General features: G+C 45.3%; 2 protein-coding genes across 2 annotated transcripts in view; one reads left to right on the plus strand and one right to left on the minus strand.

The window, feature by feature from the left end:
• The window catches only part of WNT5B (Wnt family member 5B), a 95,992-nt gene that overhangs the window by 28,370 nt on the left and 45,449 nt on the right, over positions 1 to 22,173 (minus strand). The window lies entirely within an intron of this gene.
• On the plus strand, positions 14,348 to 17,593 carry FBXL14 (F-box and leucine rich repeat protein 14). Its single transcript, XM_024204525.2, has one exon. It carries the CDS (start codon positions 14,594 to 14,596, stop codon positions 15,794 to 15,796), a length of 1,203 nt encoding a protein of 400 aa, XP_024060293.1. The 5' UTR covers positions 14,348 to 14,593; the 3' UTR covers positions 15,797 to 17,593.

Genomic DNA, 22,173 nt, shown 5'->3' on the forward strand with positions numbered 1-22,173 from the left:
TTCTATTTCAATGTAATTTTTCTCTCTCTGTCCTTTAAAATCTTTAGAAATAGTTCCATAAACTCCCTGTAATAATAATAGTCACAAAACCTTACTAGCATTAAGAAGGTAATCCCCAAAATACCTCTTTGAAGTATTATCATCCTCATCTTACAGATGAGAAAACTGAGGCACAGAAAGGTTGCGTGACTTGCCTAAGGTCACACAGAAAGCCTGTGGCAGAGCTAGGAATAATGACCTTGATTCAGCAAAGCACTAAAGCATATACTTAAAGTTAAGCATGTACTTAAATGTTTTGCTGAACTGTGGCTAAAATCAAGATCTCCTGTCTTCCATTTCCATCCTTTGGCCACCCACTCATCCTTCCATTTATTAGGCAATATTCCTGCTTGGACACAAAGCACTCAACCCCACAAGTAATAAAGAAAATACATTGGAATTAAAGCTATAGTTATCTAATCTTACCTAGTTACATACATTTACTGTAACTAGGCAGGCCATTTCCCAAGCAAAGAAAACCTTATTTGCACCACATATTTAATAAGGATTTTAGTATAAACAGAATTTATAGAAAATACCAAAGCACTACAAATAAGGTCTTGTCTACATGAATTTTTTTTTACCAATTTAACTAATTAGTTTGGAAACCTATATGGTTAAAATCAGTGCAATTTGTGTGAACAATCTTATTCAGTTTAAAATTATCTTGTATTGATTTAGCTTACATTGGTAAGGAGACAACTTAAGCTAAATCAGTAAGAGACACTCTTAGGACAGATCTATAGACAAACTTGCACTGAAATAACCAAATCAATTTGAATTCATACCATTACTTATTTCTGTGCAAGTCAATGTGTGGACACTCTTATTTCAGAGCAAAAGTACCCTATTTAGAGCTGACAAAGTTGAAACAGGACACTTTTATTCCATAGAGTGTTCATACATAGATTTGCACCAAAATGACTTATAGTGTGAATTAAAACCGATAAGGTTATTTTGGTACAAAATTATGTATAGACAAACCCTTAAACTGAAATAAGAGTGTCCACACAATTGGGTTGCACTGATTTAATTCAATCAGTTTCTAAAATGATTTATTTAAATCAGTACATTTTTGTCATACAGACAAGATCTAACATTAAGGCGTATGGGCATGGGTACAGACACCTGAATTCACTCTCACGAAAAGGCACCTCTACAGTACCTGCTATTTCACATGTAAGGTTTTTGCAGTGGCAACTGGTACACCCTTCTCTGAAGTTCAGACTCTAAACTTCTGTTCTTCAAGACACAAAGGAAAGGAAAATGCAAAGCTAAATTAAAAAAATTACTAAAAAGGCCAGTGTACTTCCCCCCATATTTCTTCCTTCTCAATGTCTGTCAGATCCAGTTTGCTCAGTTTTCTAGTCAAAAGAGATTTTTTTTTAACTGCCAGAGCTGTAAATACACTCAGAAGCTCAACATCTAGCTATTCTCCCATCAGCATGAGGTGTAAACTGCCAGCTTTGCTGGTGTTGCAGGAACCATAATAGAATGCAGCTCACTCCCCTCACAGCTGTGTTGGATCTGCAGGGCTAAGAGGAATGAACATTTGTTTTACACCAGTGAACTCAGCAGATATGACGAAGTTCTGGCAGAACTGCTCATCTAACCATAGGGACACTTTAAGGATGCAGTTATTATTCTGCACCGGGGCCAGACTCTCAAAAGACCTCAGGCTCTTGTTTAGGCACCAAGATAAGTGGACAGATTTTCCAAACAGCTCTGCACATAGGAGTACCAAGCAATTTTTAAAATGAGATGATAATTGCCATAACAGGAATTTCCAGGTACGGACCCCTTTGGAAAATTTAGCCTAAACGGATATCAAAGTGAGAACTGAACTGTTTGGAAAATCTGGCCTAGCCTGTGGATGCTGAGCACTTGAAAATCTGATCTATAGTGCCTACATTTTGCAGCCCATGAGTACTGATCTAAAATACGTGCCATTCCTTCACTAGGTGCAATGATGTTGGAAAAGGATGTTTAGATTTCTATTATTTGTTGGTCCAAAATGAATCTTGGTTATTTTCATACCTCAGATGTCACCACACTGTCATACTCATGCTTGGGGAAGAAAAGAAAGTGTTATTGAGTAATTCTTATTCACAATGAAATGGAAATGTGTGTGTTGGGAGTACAATGACGATATCATTAGACTTCCTAGTTCGTGACACTCAAATTACAGTTGTGCTGGCAGTCTCAGCGACGAGATACAAGGTGAGATCTTCAGCTTGTGTAAATAATCATAGCTCCACTGAATATGCTTATTTACACCAGTGGAGGATCTGACCCTGTGTATCTAGTGGTAAGAGCAGGGGCCTTTGAGCCAAGACCTTAGATTTTATTCCTAGCACGTCTTCTGATATGCTGTGGGATTTTGGGACGCACTAGTTCACAGAGACTCTGATTCAGTTTCTCCATCTGCCAAATGGAGATATCTATTTCAACAGTGGTGTTACAATAGTTTGTAAAATGTTTCAAGATCCTTATATGAAATAAATTATATAAATGCAATCTATTATTATTATTAATTCCCCATTCAGAATTATGTCTAGGCAGAAAATTATCAAACACAAGGGATTAACTTGTGGGAGATAATTTTTTCCACAAACTTAATAAAACTGTTTATTATGACCTTTAACTTAGAGGAAAAGCAAACACCCCCACAAAAATTTAGTGGGTAACAACTCGAATAAGGATTAATAAAAAAAAAACAAATCTTGGAAGGCAGTTATTTCATAATGTCATCCAAAAGGTCATTGACAATATTGAAGATTTCTTCCATGATTATCTTGTACACTTCTGTTCTTCTTGGTTAATGAAATATTAAATATGATGGATGCAAAGGGACAGGGGAAGTTCTGTGGGTGGAATGACTATTCATCTGGAATGCAAGCTGGCTTTGTTGACCAAATAAAGATTAATGTTCTTCCATTGGAATAAAGGGTTCTCCCATGGAAATAAAGTAGGTTTGAGGCAGGAGATAAGTGGTGGGGAGGGGTCATTTGTTGGCAGAGGCAGGGAGAGATGCTTACTGTTGTGCAGGAGGGTTGCATTTCATAATGTGTGTGTATGTGCATGTGGTTTGTGTGACAGTGTAGTCCAGAACAAGCCTGTGCCTGTGTCAGTGGATGAGTTTGTGCTTTGGATTGTATGCTGGAGAATGCAAGAATTCCTATGTAGGATATATGCTCTTATATTACTACAGCTAGTAGAGATTTTTCTTTCCTTAAGTTGCAGTCTGTTTTTTAGAATGGAAAGTCCTTTAGTCTCTCTCTGATGCTACCTGTGTGTGGTTCAGCTGGCAAGCATGGTACCTTTTGTTTGCACCCAGAGATTCCTTACATGGGAAGTAATGTACCTATTGGTTAGAGGGGAGACTGGCAGTCAAGAGTCTTAGGTTCTATTCCCAATGGCATTGTCTGGCTCTTTGACCTTGGACAAATCGGTTAGTTTCTCTGTGCCTCATTTCCCCCATAACACTTACCAAGCTTTGTAAACATTTTTACGTCCTTGGGGACTAGCACTGTATAAGTACACAGCACTAACATGGTTATTTATTATTACATGGAAATATTTGAGAACTGTGGCAGTGTGTGTTCGAGACCATCTTCTAGGGGAAGCATATGTGGGATGTGATTGAGAATATATTTGTGTATTGCACATAATAATCATGTTCTATTTTCATTTATGTGATGCTCCTTGCAGGGAGCTCTCTGGACATTTAACAAAATGTAACTAAAACCACATAGTCTTAAACATAAAGAGAGTGTGTGTGTTTCATGCAAAGGTTAAACAAAAAAATCTGTTTAATATCACTTTGGGGATTAGAGAAGTTAGGGTAAAACAAATATCCAGAACAAAGTCTGAGCAGTTGCTTCCAGGAAAGCATGTGTATGTGTGTGCGCCTGCACATCTGCATATTCAATATGTCTTGCTGGGAAAACCAGGGGAAAACAGGAAGCTGGGCATTTTCAGTGCGGGGATTAGATGGAAACGAGACCCAATCTAAGTAAAATACAGTTTGGTTGCCAACTGACTTGCTCAGATGCCATTGCTCTCTAGTCTCCATTGAAACAGAGCGGGGGCTTGGCCTTGTGGTTAAAACACTGGATGGGGAACTAGGAGATCTGTGCTATAGGCCTTCCCTGCCAGAGACTAAGCATGTGACTTTTGGAAAGTCACTTACACCCAGATCTTCCATGGTATTTAAGATCCTAACTCATATTCATTTCAGTAGGAGTTTGGTACCTCAATACCTGTGAGGATCTGGGCATTAGGCTAAAATGTTCAAAAATATCTAGTGATTTCAAGTGCCTATATTTTTGGGTGTCCAGCTGGAGACAACTCGGGCCTGATTTTCAGAGGTGCTGGATACCCAAAACTCCATATGAAGTCAACCTGCACGTGCTCAACACTTCTCAAAATCAGGCCCTTAAACTCTCTATGCCTCTCTTTCACCATAGGTAAACAGGGATAATACTAAGCTGATTAGCCAGGGGTACTGTGAGGCTTGAAGCACTAATGGTTGTAAAGAGCTTTGAAATGCTCAGATGAAAGGTGCTAGAAACATGCAAAGGATTATTATTAGTCTCACGTTCCCATAGTCATTCCACAAATATTTTCACAAGTTTCAGTGTGTCTAAAGAGTGTGATTGTGTTTTCTGCTTCAGGGTATTAAGGAATAATCTTAGCAGTAGTATAGTAGAGAAGATTCATTGCTTCCAGGAAGACCAGGATGAACATACACTGGGGTGTGCTGGCAATAGGGGTTGAACACCACTGCTAACAAGGCTAGGAAAAAATGGAAGAGCTCACGGGTGAAAGAGTGGAAAGAAATCTGCTTTTTCACACAAATTAGTCATTTTGCAGACAAAGAAACTGAACTGAAACAAATATTTGTAGCCTGCCCTTCCCTTCACACACACATTTTGGGAGTTGGGAGTGGTGGGGATTGAAGGAAGCTGTGCTTTCATTTTACACGAAAATGGCTTGTCCTATGGAAAAACATGATCTAACATAAAATGAATGTACTGTAAACAGAAGAGTATTTTGCATACACCTACATCTTCAAACAGCATGTCTAAGACTTCTGATGTACAAAGATAAGCAGCATGTTTCAGGCTATTCTACGGCTCAAATCCAAGCACCAAGATTGCTCCAGGTACCACAGAATGGAAGCATCAGGGAATACAGTTTCTGAATGGCATTTATCTCTGTTGCAGGGCCTCTCAGGAATTGCAGTGATGAATTTCTGATAGCCTGGCAGATTTGACACCAGGAGCCTCTGGACTAACTATTGCTTTTATGAACAAGGTGTCAAACCACGCTTCCCCTAGCCAATGCTAATATAAACCCCATGATCAGTTTAAGACAGCATTTTGTATATTTTACTTGGAGTTTGTATTTGCTCTTCCTTCACACTGGGCTTGAATTGTGACTGATTTTCACAGTAAGTTCCCAGAGTAGTACTGCCCTATTTTTCAGCTTTCCTCTGAGACGTGGTATGGAGCCAATATTTATTGGGCAGGAGACATAACTTCATGAAATTCCAGTGAACGGCCAATTTTAGAATGTGATTTACTATTGGGAAATGTACTGATGGCTCTGTTCCAGAGAGGGAGTAGTTAATAGTTAAAATTAACTACTGCATGTAGTCCAGGGACAGGAAAATACCACACATTAAAAACCCTAGAGTTAAATGTAATCCTTCCATGGGCCAGCCTCACTCTTGCTAATGCGTGAATTACCCCTTCCTGTACCAGTGTGGTCCCATGTGCACCAGGAAGGATTCACTTGGGGAAGGGCGGATATTGGTATTAGTGCATGCATTCCCTTGAGTTCTGCCAGAGGGGAGCAACTTTAAATTCTACTGATAGTTGAACCACCCATGCCCCCAACCCAGCTGCTACTGCCCAATATTGGGGCTGCTCTGGCTGCAGGCAAGTTCTCTGGCAGAGGAGAAGTGGAGGACACTTTGCTTTGCCACAACCCCCTCCTCCGATGGCTTGCCAATACTGGTGACCAGGGGCTTGGCTGGGCATTTGCACTGGCATGGACTGAATCTACTGGAGTTACATCAGAGCTGGGTTTGGCCCTTTATTGTAACATTCTGAACTAGGTGGCGGTGGCAGCCCATCCCAGAAGGGGCAGATTGTATAGTCATGTAATGGTCTGTTCAATGTGTGTTATGTGTCCCCTCGAGTGACTGGTCCACAGAAGATATAAATCTGCTACAACTACAGGAGCTACTCTTTTAGCTCAAGTAGCAGAAGCTTATGCTTTAGCAATGGAGGTCTTGGATTCAATCCTCCTTGCTGAACCATGAAGTTGATTACTACATGTCCATTCTGTTTACTCTTCAAGACATTGCCATTAATACTTATCACATCAGTCATTTTCCCCTTCTTTATCCCTTTTTGGTACCAAGAATGAAAGAAAGATACAGCCACAACCCTTTCGCGGCTTCTACTACAATTAATTATCAGTGTTGCAGTTTGGGATTGCATACTCCATTTTAGTACTTTCCCTCTAATATTAACATATTAAGCCTCATAAATCCCCTTTTACACATGGGGAAAATAACACACAGGAAGTGAAGTGACCTGCGTATGCCCATGGCCCAAGTCTCCTAGAGCCCAGTCCCTTGCTCTAACCACTATACCATCCTGTCACACAGTAACAGACAAGCAGCGCATCCCCTGTGTACCATGGCATTTAATTGTAATTTCCTGGATCATATATTTTTGTTCATCACACTGTCCTGTCTTTTTATTTATATGTGGCTTGATCCCTGTGTATTACTGCAGCATTAGTCACATACCAACATGGTGGCAATGTAACTCCTGGCTCTCAGTCCTGTATCTCCTGGAAGTATTGGGATTTTTTTTTCAAGGTCACTTATTAACAACAAACCTTGTCCCCGACTGCCTTCAAAAAAGGCCCAAATTTAAACCTGGTGTTTGCACTGAGATATCAGGGCTGAATTTTGCCCCAAAACCTTATTGTACATCCACAGTGCACTGTATGTTGAAAGATTCTATCAACACTGAAACAGGTCGATAAATGGCAAATCACGATTACTTCATTCAGACAGACTTGAGAAAATGTAATATAGAGAATATTAATTTTTAGCCCCTTAGCATATCATAACTGTATTATCTGTATTACACTTACACACACACACACACACACTCACACACACACACACACACACACTATCTGTAGGTTTTCTTTCAGGAAGTCTTCAATGTGATCTGATATTTAGAACAAAAGTCTGCAAGAGAAGAGGAACATTATGTTTTAATCCCCAAAAACCACTGTCTGATTACATATTTTTATTATAATAGCTGGCCAGGAAAAGGATCAAGTGGGATGATGCACAATGCAGATTCCAAAAGTAATCCACCCATCTGACAGATCCTGCTCTGATGTATATGCAGTACATAATCACCCTGGTTGCATTCAAGGGCACAGATCTCTATTAATCCTAGAGATCTCTGCCATGGAATTATTTATTACAGTACAGAGGTATTATACAGAATCATTTGTGTTGAACATTTAAGAGATGAAAGTAAAGGAACCCCCACCTTACCCAGCTGCAGCTCCTCTGCCACCTTATTAACTGTAGGAAAATTCTTCAGTACACCTGGGTGCTAGAACTACTGGCACTGGGGGTGCTGCCACACCCCCTGGCTTGAAGTGGTTTCCATCAAATACAGGGTTTACAGTTTGGTTTAATAGCTCTCAGCACCCCTGTCAGTATGGATGGGGTCAACTTAGCCTATGAAATGGAAGAGTAGCAAATGGTCTCCAAGACACACCCTCCAGAAAATACCAATGCCATGAAACATCAGCGCCTTCTCTTTGCTAGTTTATGTCAGGAATTGGTGACTAGAACAACTTTGGCTGTAACTGTCATAGTGCTACAAGAGCACTGTGGCCTGGTCTACTTGGGAAAATTACCCCAAAAATTCATTTTAAAACTAGTTTAACTAAACCAACTTTAAAACCACTTGCAGCCATAGCATAGACTAGACTCCAGGTGGAACCCGCTGAAGGAGGTTCTGAAATTGCTTTGCTAAAGACAGCTCAGGCCACCTGGAGTGCGGTCTATGCTACAATTCCAGCCAGCTTTAAATTTGGTTTATCTGGTTTTTCAAGCCAATTAAAATTGAGGGAAATTTCCTCAGTGTACACTGGGCCTTGCAGAAATGTCCCACACTTAGAAAACAAATATCCATGGGGGGAAATCTCAAGAGAGAGAAAAGTCAAAGTCAACATCAACTAATCACAGAAACTCAGCTAAACTCCTACATCTGTGTGTGTGTGTGTGTGTGTGCGCGCGCGCGCGGGGGGAGCGCGCCTGCCCTTGGTGGGGGGCGCACCCGCCCCGCCCCCCCCCCCCACGGCCCCGCCCGGGCCCCCAACCCCCCCCCCCGGAAAAGGAGAAGCCCTGACTCTGAGGGGCCCCTGCGACTGGAGGAGGCCTGGCCCACCCACCCCAGCCACATCGGGCTGAGCAGCTGCCGCCACCCACCCCCCGTGCTGTACTGAGTCGAGCCGCCGACCCCTCCCATCCCCCGGCCCCCGAGCGCCTGCCGGGCTGAGCTGCCAGCCCCCCTGCCAGAGTCAGGACAGGCCAAGCTGCCGTCCCCCTAACACCAGCTTCTCCTGCCCCTGAAGGCCCTGCTCCCCTGCTGAGCCGCAGGCCCCAGCGCCCGGCTGAGTCTGCTCAGTCCGCCGGCCCTCCGCATCCCTTCTCACTCCTCCATCCCTAGGAGGAGGGACATGGCGAGAAGCGGGGACAGGAGAGGGTGTGGAGTGGAGAAGCTGGTGGGGGTCTTGGGGAAGGGCCGGGACCACCGCAGCCCAGGTGTCCGGCGGCGGGTTGGCGGCAGCGCAAGGGAAGGCAAGGCCTTCCCTGGCCTAGAGAGAGAGAGAGAGAGTGTGTGTGTGTGTATGTGTGTGTGAGCGAGCGAGTGAGCGAGCCTCCTGCAGGTTTCTCTGCTCTTTTGGGGAAAGCTGCTGGCCCTTTGAATCAAATGACTGCCCTTCAGTAGTTGGGGCTTGGTGACTGAAGGGAAGAGGGAAGGAAAAACTGAATGTTAGAAGAGAAGCAAGGAAGATGGAAACATCATTATAGGGAGCTGGGTCAGAGGGAATGGAGCTTATCAGGAAGTTAGTTTAGGGGCTGGATTAGGGTCAGCTAGGTGGGGTGGGGAATACATTGCTTTAGGAGCTGGATTAGGGTTCAATGGGAGTGATAGAGAGCAAAAAGAAGAAAAGGGTCCGAAGAACATTATTGTTTTAATAGCTGCCAATAGTTTAATAGGTGCCATCATTCCCTTGGAATCACAGCAGCCACCACCCACTGGCAAGAGAGCTAGTATCAATTGGGAAATTTCTGTGGCTAAATTCAGGATGGATTTTTCCATATCCCTGGTTGGAGCTCTATCACTTGGAGTGAAAGCAGGGAAAGAGCACAGGGATATGTAGTGGGACACATTTCCTCCCATCAATAAGGGGTCAAATTGCTCCTCTGGGCACAATCAGCCCAACCTGGCGTACCTATGAGGCCTGTCAAATCTGGAAAGGGAGTCTCCTTAGAAAGGAGGATCCAAGCCTGGGGCAGGATGGTACTCAGAGGGAAGCAGAGCCAGAGCTCCCTGGCCCCATAGAATAGGGGCTGCTTACCCACAAAGCTGCTGAAAAGCATCTGCCACCTGAACCCTCTGAAGATGTAGAGAGAGACCTTCTTCCCTTTGTTTCCCCTTTTGTTTGCAGGGTGCCCAGCCTGGGTCCTATTGGACACAAGACAGTGAGTGGCCCAAACTCCCTTCACGGACACTACTGACCTCTTATCTTTCGGGGACCCGCTGGGGGAGTCCAGATTGTTTTATGGGCTGCAGCATTATTTGGTTTGCCCTTACCTTTTTTTTGGACTGCTTAATGCCTAGTAAAGGGTTGCTTTCCTCTCCCCCAAGACTTTGGTCAGAGAATCACACTCTGCACCTTAAACTGGCTCTACAGAGACACATGAGGCTAGAGAAGGATGTCTGTGATGAGAGGCACCCACCTTCACCCCCAAAGGGATGCCCTAAGAGTACAACCTATGACCGGACCTTTATTCACTATCTTTACTATATGCTTGAAGGAGAGAGAGAGAATATTGTACTATGAATTAAGAGGCAAGGGAAACAAATAGGGACAGGCTAAGACAATAACTGCAGAAAAGTCCATGGATATCATGACCACACATGTGATATAAGATATGGAATACATGACAGTGCAGTTTTATCAGCATGAATAACTCACAAGTGCTGAAGCCACAATCCAGTTATACAGATCACCCTGAACAACTGCCAATAAAAACTGTCCAGCCTGCAACAGTGTAATTTGGGGGTATCGGGGCGGGGGATGAAACATTTATCCATTAAGTCCTTTCAAAAAGAGATAGTGACTGTTTGGAGTTGTTCAAGGGTTTGGAATGTTAAAAATAGTTCCAGGGGATAGATCAGCAGTCAGAGTGCCTATGAGGTTTTTGATAAATGCAGTTTATCAGGAGATGGTGCTAGCCATCTATGTGGTAAAAACATTTGTACCACATGAGGTCAGGATAAACATGGCATGAATGTCTTTATTTCTGCAACTAGGGGTTAAACAGAGAAAACCATGTGATAAATTGCATTTATTGTGCATTTTGACCATTCCACTTGCATACTGATATTTTAAAACTCTGAGTGGTTCTATACAGCCATCCTTTAGATAAAATAAAAACCTACTATAAAAATGTTTTCTTTTTCCCCCCTACTAAAACATGGTGGATCAGGGATTAAATTTTACAACCAGTCCAAGGACCAGAATTAGTCAATTTTAGACCGGTGAGAGACTTAAAAGGTTTGATACCCTGTGGACAACCAGGATTTAAAGATTCTTGCTGCATGCCATGGGAGAAAGAGATTTCAGGCTCTCCAAGAATATGCATCATCTGTTTGTAGCCTTTGCTAGTCACAGATGGCCTATATTAAAATCATGACACCCCAATACCAGATAGAAATACTGTTTTAAGTAATTTTTTAGGCCTTCAATGGTCGTTTTTTCTAGCACTCTAATTTGTAAGGTAGAGGAATTGAAAAATAGTAATTAAAATACACAAAAACATTTATAGGATATGTTTTTTTCTGAAACAAGTGTGGCATATATGGAATACACTATAGTATAAAGGTATAAAAGTTACATGGACATTCGTTCAGGATGACACATAACTCACTTGTAGCTTTGCCACTTATGTAAGGCAACTATCCCAACATTCTGTAATGTCACCATCCCATGTTCCGTTTCTCTCATCTTTTGCCCAATGTGCATAGAGCTCAATCCTGCAGACACCTCATACAAGTTGTTTCTCTGACTTTAATAAAACAATTCTTATAAATAAGGGTTGCATGATTGGGCCCATATAGTGTATAGACCATGATATGCACTTGGAATGGTTAATTTATCAGGACTCCCATTACAATCCATTTTCATTTGCTCCCATCTTTATGTAAAATCTCTCTTTTCGGCTGAGGTTTTCTGATTGGTCTAAACAGAAAAGTGGATTATATTTATTTAGAGTAAAATCTATTCACATAGGATATTTTATTATTAGGGAGAGGGTAGAAAATAGTCTTTCCTGTGTAAAATAGATAAAACCTAAGGACCTGATCCTGCTGACGGATCCACACAGGAAATAGCCACAAGGAGCCCAGTTGACTTCAGTGGGGCTGCACATTCACGTTACGGTCCCCCCAGGATGAGCATATTGGAGAATGAGGGCCTAAGATTTTTCCCCACCTAATAACCACAAAAATGGGTTAAATTTTACAAGTTTAGATCCCAAACACGCAGTAAAATCTGCTATAACAGACTCCATATGGCCATGCAGAAACCCACTCAAGTTAATATAGGAAATCATGTAAGTGGATAAGAATGCAGGATCAGGGCCCATATATTTCCTGGTGGCTATTCATCACCAAGAACTAGTTTCCTAGCAAACATGCAGAAAGAATTATTATTATTATAATTAATATTTTAAAAAATGGCTTAGCACATGTGCAGTACAAAATGTCCTCTGAATTTAGAGTTAATATGCTATCAATGAACTACAGAATAATGTATAATTTATCATATCAATAGGAGTATGGGTGTTTTGCAGCTATTTCACTGTGGAGATTCACAGTTATTTAATAGTCAAGCCTGGAACTGCACAAATCAAGAGAGAGATTAGCTTTATAATCTCCTCTTTTACCTAAAAACAAAAAGTCCCAAGGGAAACAGATATAACACTATAACGTTCAATTTATGGCTGTGAACACAAATCAGGAAATGCATCAGTGATAGTTCTCATAGTAATCTTAATTTTTGACTGCAAATTGTCTATGCTAGGTGAAATAACCATTGGTGAAATGGTTTTCACCAATTATCTCCCCAGAATCAGTACTGAGAACAGTTTAAATTCCTTTTCTACACTGGAGACACTGACAAAATAATTAAAACTAGTGCTATCAATTCAGCCAGGCTCATAGGAGCTTCTTGGCTCTATGAGCTAAGATGTGAAAAAATTATCTAAATTAATCTAGGCTCCAGTAACCAGATCAGTTTTATTAGTGTTTTAGTTAAATGTGCTAAAAAGTAAGTTACCAAAACAGTGTTAAAAATGAGTCCTAAGGCTTTCCCTTGACCCACTGGGAATTTTGTTGTACTTTTCCAATAGAAAAAGGCAATATTGTTTTCTGAAATTGTTTTGAAAAGTTTTATCTGGCCTATACTAGCACTTAAGCTGTTTTTAACATAAGTGCAGCTGCACCCATGTTAACTGTTTACTAATGCACAAAAGGCTGTTAAGACCTGGCAAATACAAGTCTCAAGCACTCTTTCTTGAAATGCCTTTTAATGACCTCTGCCTGGTCTACATTAGCACTTACACCACTTTCAGTATTTGTTCACATGCCCCATTGCTGAAAACAATTTTCTGTCCTGGTTTCACTTCCTAGTGTGGAGCCAATGTACTAGCCAGCCTTGTGGTTTAATGTCACCTTGATATACAATTAACCAAATCTCTCAGCTCACATAGTCCTATGCAGCTTCATGGGAAATTAGGCCTAGACAAGGGTGAAAAAGGGTTTTTTTAAAGGCCATGTTAGCCAGCACCTCCCCTAACAACTCTAGCGCAGACAGGGCAGGCTGTGCTTCAGCACGTGCTTGCTAGTCGAGTTGAAACCCAGAGCCCCAGGCCTGTTAAGACACAGGCTGCCCTGCCTATACCAGGGCTCTAGTTCTCCCAAATCAAGACAAAGCCAGGGCGGCTGGGGCCCTTACGGCTGAGCTGAAGTTGCCCAGACATATGGCTACGGCGTTTCCTGGCTGGGGGGGGTTGGAAGCTGTGACCTTAACCTGCCAGCAGCCGGTAGCGAGGAGTGGCAGTGCTGGGGGGGGTGTGACACGCTGCCCTGCAGCGTGAGGGACGGAGGGGCTCTCCGGGGGCTCTGGGGACACTTGCGGAGGGCAGGGACCAGTGTTGAGGCAGGGGCAGCGCATGGCTCTTTCGGTGACCGTGTCCAGGCCCCTAGTCTGGGTCCCGGGGGTGCTGCTGGGCCGGACGGGAGCGGGGGCCTGGGCTGCGGCCCGGTGGGGGGGATGGTTCCGCCGGGAGAGGAAGAGGCGCCAGGTCTAGGCTGGCTGTGGGGGAAGGGAATTCCCGGCCGGGAGTTCCCGGGGAGGCGGCAGCGCGGCGGTGGCGGCGCGGAAGGGGTTAATCCGCGAGCGCAGAGAATGGGCCGCGCTGTTTCCAGGGTGACGGCTCGGAGTGTTCCGGATCGTACCATTGTGCTGGAGGGGAGGAGAAGGCTTCAGCCGTCGCCAGACCCAGCCCAGCGCCGCCTCCTTCTCTCCCCCCTCCCCCCGGCCTGAGCGCGGCGCCTGGGCCCAGCGGCGAGCGCAGCGCGGAGGAGCGAAGCAGGCGGATCCCGTCGGCGGCAGCGCGGAGCCTGGGCCCAGAGCGGCGGGGTCGGTATCGGCGGCGCGGCCCCTTCTCCCCCCGCGCGGGGCAGCGGGCGGCCCCGGGCTGCGGGGCTTGGAAGGCGGCTCGGAGACAAAGGAGGCGGCGGGGCTCGGAGCCGGCACCAGGGACCGAGAGGAGCCTCCGGGAGCCCTCGCCCGGGGTAGGCGGCACAATGCGGCACGGGGCGGCCCGCCCGCACCGGCTGCAGCAGCGCGGGGGCCGCAGCGCGGCCCGCCCGGAGCGGGGATAGAGGCGACGGCCGGAGCCCCAGAGCCGGGCCGGGCCCCTTCCGCGAGCAGCGTCCCCCCGGCCTGTCACACGGGGCGGCGATGTGAGGGCCCCGGAGCCGGCAGCAGCCACAGCCGAGCAGCGGGGACCCAGCGGAAGCGGCAACTGGCCGGGCCCGGAGGAGCCGAGCAGCGGGGACCCGGCGGGCGCGGCAGCCGGCCCGGCCCGGAGGAGCCGAGCAGCGAGGACCCGGCGGGAGCGGCGGCCGGGCCCGGGTGTGCGATGGAGACGCACATCTCGTGCCTGTTCCCGGAGCTGCTGGCCATGATCTTCGGGTACCTGGAGGTGCGGGACAAGGGCCGGGCAGCGCAGGTGTGCACGGCCTGGCGGGACGCCGCCTACCACCGCTCCGTGTGGCGGGGCGTGGAGGCCAAGCTGCACCTGCGCCGCGCCAACCCCTCGCTCTTCCCCAGCCTGGCGGCGCGGGGCATCCGGCGGGTGCAGATCCTGTCGCTGCGGCGCAGCCTGAGCTACGTGATCCAGGGCATGGCGGAGATCGAGAGCCTCAACCTGAGCGGCTGCTACAACCTCACCGACAACGGGCTGGGCCACGCCTTTGTGGCGGAGATCGGCTCGCTGCGGGCGCTTAACCTGAGCCTCTGCAAGCAGATCACCGACAGCAGCCTGGGCCGTATCGCCCAGTACCTCAAGGGCCTCGAGGTGCTGGAGCTGGGCGGCTGCAGCAACATCACCAACACCGGCCTCCTACTCATCGCCTGGGGTTTGCAGCGCCTCAAGAGCCTCAACCTGCGCTCATGCCGCCACCTCTCTGACGTGGGCATTGGGCACCTGGCGGGCATGACCCGCAGTGCAGCTGAGGGCTGCCTGGGCCTGGAGCAGCTCACGCTGCAGGACTGCCAGAAGCTCAGCGACCTCTCACTAAAGCACCTGGCCCGAGGGCTGGGACGCCTCCGCCAGCTCAACCTCAGCTTCTGTGGGGGCATTTCAGATGCGGGGCTGCTCCACTTGTCCCACATGAGCAGCCTGCGCAGCCTCAACCTGCGCTCCTGCGACAATATCAGCGACACAGGCATCATGCATCTGGCCATGGGCAGCCTGCGCCTTTCGGGCCTTGATGTTTCCTTCTGTGACAAGGTGGGGGACCAGAGCCTAGCCTATATCGCACAGGGCCTGGATGGGCTGCGTTCCCTCTCCCTCTGCTCCTGCCACATCAGCGATGAGGGCATCAACCGTATGGTGCGTCAGATGCATGGGCTCCGCACACTCAACATTGGCCAATGTGTCCGTATCACTGACAAGGGCCTGGAGCTCATTGCAGAGCACCTTAGCCAGCTCACAGGCATTGATCTTTATGGCTGCACCCGCATCACTAAGCGGGGCTTGGAGCGCATCACCCAGCTGCCCTGTCTCAAGGTGCTCAACCTGGGACTTTGGCAAATGACTGAGAGCGAGAAGGTCAGGTGAGAGGAGGGGGCACCTGGAGACCTCCATCCTCTCTGGAGGGACTCACTGACTGACTGCTGCAATGGAGGAGAGAGAGAGTGGAGGGAGGGCACACACACAGCCATGCTACCTGCCCACTCCAGCACTGGAAGGAGGGAGGGATAGAGAGAGCCCACCCCTATCCTTTCCATGCCACCTACCCACCTCTGCACTGGCTGGGGCAGGAGAGGGAAGAGAGAGAACCTCCATTTCTTCCATGCCATCACCAGCCCTCCATTGGGAATACAGTACCCCTTTCCTCATCCTTCTATGCATTGGGGATAGAGGCCTGCAATTTTACGCACTGGGGCTGGAGATACCCCTCCCCATTCCAGCTATGATTCTACCCCCTCATGCACTAGGGATTGATGAAGAAAGTCCCCTATTCTTATTCACCTCCAGTCCTACTCAGTTTTGGGAATAGGGACCTTCTCGAATGGGAACGGAAATGGGAACAACCCCTCTGCCTCCCCCCCCAAAAAAAGCTTATTAGCCACATGTTCCATATCCACTGACCCCAGTCCTTTTGCACTGGGTACAAAAACACCCCCTTGTCATACCATTCCAATTCTTTTTTTCCCCATCCCAACTGGGGATTGTGACAGAAATAGCCTTTCCCAGCTATACATATTCCATCAATTTCCAGTCCCACCCTCATCTTCACTTCTACCCCCTTTTGCCCTGTGGTTGGATACAGTCTCCCACCACACCAGTTCTCCGGTGCATTGGATATAGAGAGAGCTACACTGGTCCCCTCCCCTCCTGAGTTGAGTATAGGGACATGATTCCTTTGCACCCTGCACTGTGGTTGGAGAGAGAACCTAGACCCTCCACTCTTTTCCCATCTCCCTGCATTGGGGATGAAGATAGACTCCTAATACTTCTCCCTCCTCCTTGTACTGGGGATGAAGACACCATTTCCCCCTTACCCTATTCCCAATAGAGAAGAAGACAGATCCCAGTCTCTTCAAATGTCCCACCTGCATTGGAGGGATGGAATCACCTTAGCCATTCATCTTCCCTTTCATTTTTCTCTCTCTTCCTCCCTGCCTTCTCTTTCTTGGAAGTGGGGATAAAGGCATATCCAGCCACACATCCATTTCCCCTTTGGATTGGGGTTGAATGGGGCAGAGGGGATGACCAAGCTCCTATCTATCCAGGGGACTTAAGGAAGAATCTCCAGCTTCATTTTTGCTTTCATTTGAGATACTGTGACGTGGTTTTATTTTGAAATGCATACAAAAAATTACTACTACAAAACAGCCTCTTACCACCACCACCCTCCCCTTGCTTACATCCTGTTTCTGATCCCAGTTTTTCTCATCCTTTCTTTCTTCAGTATTCATTTTCTTCCATGGTTTTATTTTTAAAGACATTTGAAGTTGCTGTTCTTGTGGATTTTAAAGTACGTTTTTTTTCTGCTGAATATATTCTATATATATATAAATATATATATAATGTCTGGCTACCTCGTTTTAATTTGTTACTTTTTTCTCAAAAGCCCTGGAATTCTTACAAGAAAGAGATTTTGAGACTGAAACATTTTTGTGCCTAGACTGGAAAGATGCCCCTTGGGTTTGTAACTTTTTTTTGGTTAAAGCTTTCCCTAACATGCCCCACCTTCACATTCTGACTGTGCCTCTCCCTCCCTCTCCACTGGGGCTTGGGGATCCAACTGTGCTTCTGCATTTTTATTCCTCTAGCACAAACATGTGTAACATGTGAGAATCCATACTGAGGATTGGGGTATTGAAATGTGTGAAATGCACGTTCAGTTTCATATAATATATGTGATCTAATATGCAAATATTCCCCTCTCCTTCCCAAATCACCTACAATAAAAGGTCACTGTGTGAGGCTTCCTGTTTGTAAGTGGGGAGAGGAGCAGAACAGGCCTGCAGGGCCTGAGGCTGCGATGTGAAGGGGAGGAGACTGAAATTCATCTGTCTTATCTCTGTTCTGTCAGTAAAATGGAGCTGGTTCTTTAGATTTTTTTTAATTATTATTTTAAAGAGGAAGAATAATTGATGAATTTTTAAAGAAACAAATGTTTGGCCTTTTTTCTTTACTGATTTTTTTTAAATTCAGAATCTCAAATCCTCCACAATAACAGGCCAGACCATGGAGTTAAAGCAAACCCAGAGACCCCTATGGATTAATTGTACTGTTTGTGAATTTGTATAAAAAATAACAAAGATCCTCTTAAAACATTTTATATTCTTACAGTAAAAGGTTAAACTGATATTTATATAATAAAAGAGGAAATATGAAGTATGTTTTTGAAAAAAAGCTGTATCTGTGTTGTTTTTGGTTTTTTAAAGGTAGGTATCTTGTCTACTGGTTGCAAGAAGTGTGGTGTGTAGCTTATAGAAGGGTTTGGCCTGTGCTCTTGTTTTAGTGAGTGACTTGGTCTGAGTAAAAGGAAATGGGGAGTCTGGTCAATCCTGTGCAGGATGTTGAGTAATGTCATAATTAGAAGTTTACAAGAGAGCGTTGCTTCCTTTTGGAAGGACCAATATCGTATATGAGAACAGCTGACTTGCTTAGATAAATTGAGTGAAAGTAGAGATTAATGTTGGGGTACCAGTTCATTTTGGGGTTGGGTAAACTGCAATTGATCAAATTTGTTATGAAGGGACATGGGGTAAAGTAATGTATAGTAGATCAAACTTGACACTTTAGGGGGGAAAACGTTTTAAAAAAAACTTGACAGATGGCAATGTTCCTGTTGCATTTAAAAATCCATGAAAACTGGTTTTCTACTCTTTCCCCACACCCAAAAAGACCCTAAACATTTTCCTGCAATATTAATAACACAAACTTGCTGTCTTTTGCTAGTGCATGAGAACTTGGAAGTGAATAACTAGAAAACTGACTATGCTGTTTCACTTTTTCATTGTACACACTGAGATAAAAGTAAAGAGGAAATGGGAAAAAATTGGATTTTTAACATTGTTCGAATAATCTAAGATGTCCTTTTGTACCATAGAAATCTTTCTTTTTAACGCATGACTTCTAACCCTGACAGGGTCCCTTTTAGACTTCTATGATGTGAGGTTTGTGTTGTTGTTTGAGATAGGGGCTTAAGCTGTTTATAGTGCATGAAACAAAGCTTTTCTCCCCTCTAAGTACTGCAGCAGGGCTTTCTCTCTCTTTCCCCCCCACCACCTTTTTTTTTTTTTTTTTTTTTTTTTAAGAAGGGTTGGGGTTACAGAGAATGTGAAATGATGGAAGGAGCAAAGCCATTGTTCAGGAAAGTTAAAAGAGGAGCTGTCCTTGCTTGCTTGCTTGCTTGTTCAGTCATGCATACTGAATCTCGCCATGTGAGGGTCCCTATGGAAAGGAGGAGGGTGATTCTTCCCCTCTTTTTAACATTCCTCTCCAGGCCTGGCTGTATTTAAGCTGCTTTCCTCCATGCAGAGGAGGGGCAGTGGGGGATGGTCTGGAGTTCCTGTACATTTGCATTTTAAGTACTTCTAGTGCTGTAGCAGGCTACTTTGTTTCATCCAAACTATTCTATCCTAGCCAGCTTCTCTCAAGTTACACCCAGGTAGGTGAGCTCTCCACAATACAGCCCTAGCAAAGAGGTTATGGCTGTTTCCAGTTGTAATCTGTTCTGGCTTGTATATTTTGATGCATTTTTGACTGAGACTAGAACATTCATAATTCCTTCTTTCATGCTGCAGACACCCTCCCCCCCACTTTAAAAAAAAATCCACTTCCTGTTAGGAGGGCAGAGTTTCACTGGGTTCTCCTCTGCACCCCAGGGAGAAGGGCCAGCACCTAGACGGCTGCAGGATTATTTTTGTAAAACTACCAAGCTTTCTGTTGGGAATTCATCACAAAAGCTGCATTGTTCCCTTTGGGGAAAGCCATCACAATTGGATCTAATTGAGCCTGACACTATATCCATCTTCCTTTACTTGGAGAGGTACTGGATCTTTTTCCTTCCCTTAAAAAAAAAGAAAAATTACAATAATTTCTTGACCAAAAAGAGGATATGTGAACCCCAGTAAACAATAGGAATTCCAGACCAGGTTCCAGTTACCAGTAGATATTTAATATCTGATATAGCTAGCCATGGTCCTTGCAAGGGATAGTAAATTGTACCTCTCTCTTGCTAGGCCACAGGCTTACCAGATTCCAACAAAAATAGAGACCGCAAGCTATAGTATACAGATGATTTGTTCTCCCCATTCAATCACACTTTAACATGGATAATATTTGAAGGCAGACATCAAAATTTCACATGCAACATTGCATCTTCTGTGTGGTCCTGAAGTCCTTCTAAAGTCAGGAACAGGATGGTTCTGAGGCAAAAATGTTATTTATAACTTCATGTCAGAAACAAGCTAGATGGACCAACATACTATTTAAATAGAACCCAAAACCTTTAGGAAATTGTGCTGAAACCAGAGCCTCCCTGAATTCCTGTAGTATTAGAAACAGCAGACATTGTTCCCTCTTGAAATGGGCTACTGTCTCAGAAATGACAATGCCCTCTTGGTCCTAAACATAAGTCTTACTATTGGGAGTGGTCTGAGCTGGAGCAATGCGTCCATTTACTTGTAAGGAGATGGTTTCTAAAAAAGACTGATGCTAGTAAAGGGGGAGAGGAGACTAACCAATGACTCTCCTCAATATAGCATTCCCCAGTGTAACAGAGGAACTAATATTTTCGCCCTCCAGTCACTTCTGAACTCGGAGCTGGGTCAGTGCAAAGTTCCCATCAAACATGACTCATTTGGAAGCAGAGGTAGAGAATAGTAAAAATGTTATTTTGAAGTGAACTGGAAGGAGGAGAGGAAGGTGATCAGGAACAGTCAACATGGATTCACCAAGGGCAAGTCATGCCTGACCAACCTGATTGCCTTCTGTGATGAGATAACTGGCTCTGTGGATATGGGGAAAGCAGTGGACCTGATTTATCTTGACTTTAGCAAAGCTTTTGATACGGTCTCCCACAGTATTCTTGCCCGCAAGTTAAAAAAGTATGGATTGGATGAATGGACTGTAAGGTGGATAGAAAGCTGGCTAGATTGTCGGGCTCAACAGGTAGTGATCAACGGCTCTATGTCTAGTTGGCAGCCGATATCAAGCGGAGTGCCTCAGGCATCAGTCCGGGGCTGCTTTTGTTCAACATCTTTATTAATGATCTGGATGATGGGATGGATTGTACGCTCAACAAGTTTGCAGATGACACTAAGGAGGGAGAGGTAGATACGCTGGAGGGTAGGGATAGGGTCCAGAGTGACCTAGACAAATTGGAGGATTGGGCCAAAAGAAATCTGATGAGGTTCAACAAGGACAAGCGCAGTGTCCTGCACTTAGGATGGAAGAATCCCATGCACCACTACAGGCTGGGGACCAACTGGCTAAGCAGCAGTTCTGCAGAAAAGGACCTGGGGCGTACAGTGGATGAGAAGCTGGATATGAGTCAGCAGTGTCCCCTTATTGCCAAGAAGGCTAACAGCATGTTGGGCTGCATTAGTAGGAGCATTGCTAGCAGATTGAGGGAAGTGATTATTCCCCTCTATTCGGCACTGGTGAGGCCACATCTGGAGTATTGTGTCCAGTTTGGGGGGGCCCCACTACAGAAAGGATGTGGACAAATTGAAGAGAGTCCAGCAGAGGGCAGCTGGGGCACATGACTTATGAGGAGAGGCTGAGGGAACTGGGCTTGTTTGGTCTGCAGAAGAGAAGAGTAAGGGGGGATTTGATAGCAGCCTTCAACTACCTGAAGGGGGGTTCCAAAAAGGATGAATCTCAGCTGTTCAGTGGTGGCAGATGACAGAACAAGAAGCAATGGTCTCAAGCTGCAGTGGGGGAGGTCTAGATTGGATATTAGGAAAAACTGTTTCACTAGGAGGGTGGTGAAGCACTGGAATGGGTTACCTAGGGAGATGGTGGAATCTCCATCCTTAGAGGTTTTTAAGGCCCAGCTTGACAAAGCCCTGGCTGGGATGATTTAGTTGGTGTTGGTCCTGCTTTGCGCAGGGGGTTGGATTAGATGACCTCCTGAGGTCTCTTCCAACCCTAATCTTCTATGATTCTATGAAGTCAATTCATGTCATCCTAATCTTTACAATTGAAGTCAACAGAAAAATTCCAATTAACTTCAGTCATTATTATTAATCATGTTTGCTATGTCACTGCCTAAGGACCAACTAAGAATGAGGAACCATTATGCTAGGCACTGTACAAACAGCAATACTGTCCCTGCTTTGAAAAGCTTTCAATCTAAACAGACAAGACAGACACAGGATGTGGGGAAGGGATGAAAACACAAGCAGAGTCAACCATGTGATGGCAGCATAAGGTATGTTCATTCCAGGGTTTGTCTAGGGGGCTTTGGGTGT

Source organism: Terrapene carolina, unplaced genomic scaffold (genome assembly GCF_002925995.2).
Source record: "Terrapene carolina triunguis isolate 2854851 unplaced genomic scaffold, T_m_triunguis-2.0 Scaffold190, whole genome shotgun sequence".
In the NCBI taxonomy this organism is placed as follows: domain Eukaryota; kingdom Metazoa; phylum Chordata; order Testudines; family Emydidae; genus Terrapene; species Terrapene triunguis.

What these genes read in the sequence shown, in the direction of transcription:
- FBXL14 (XM_024204525.2), top strand. Translation starts at nt 14,594, where the DNA reads ATGGAGACGCACATCTCGTGCCTGTTCCCGGAGCTGCTGGCCATGATC.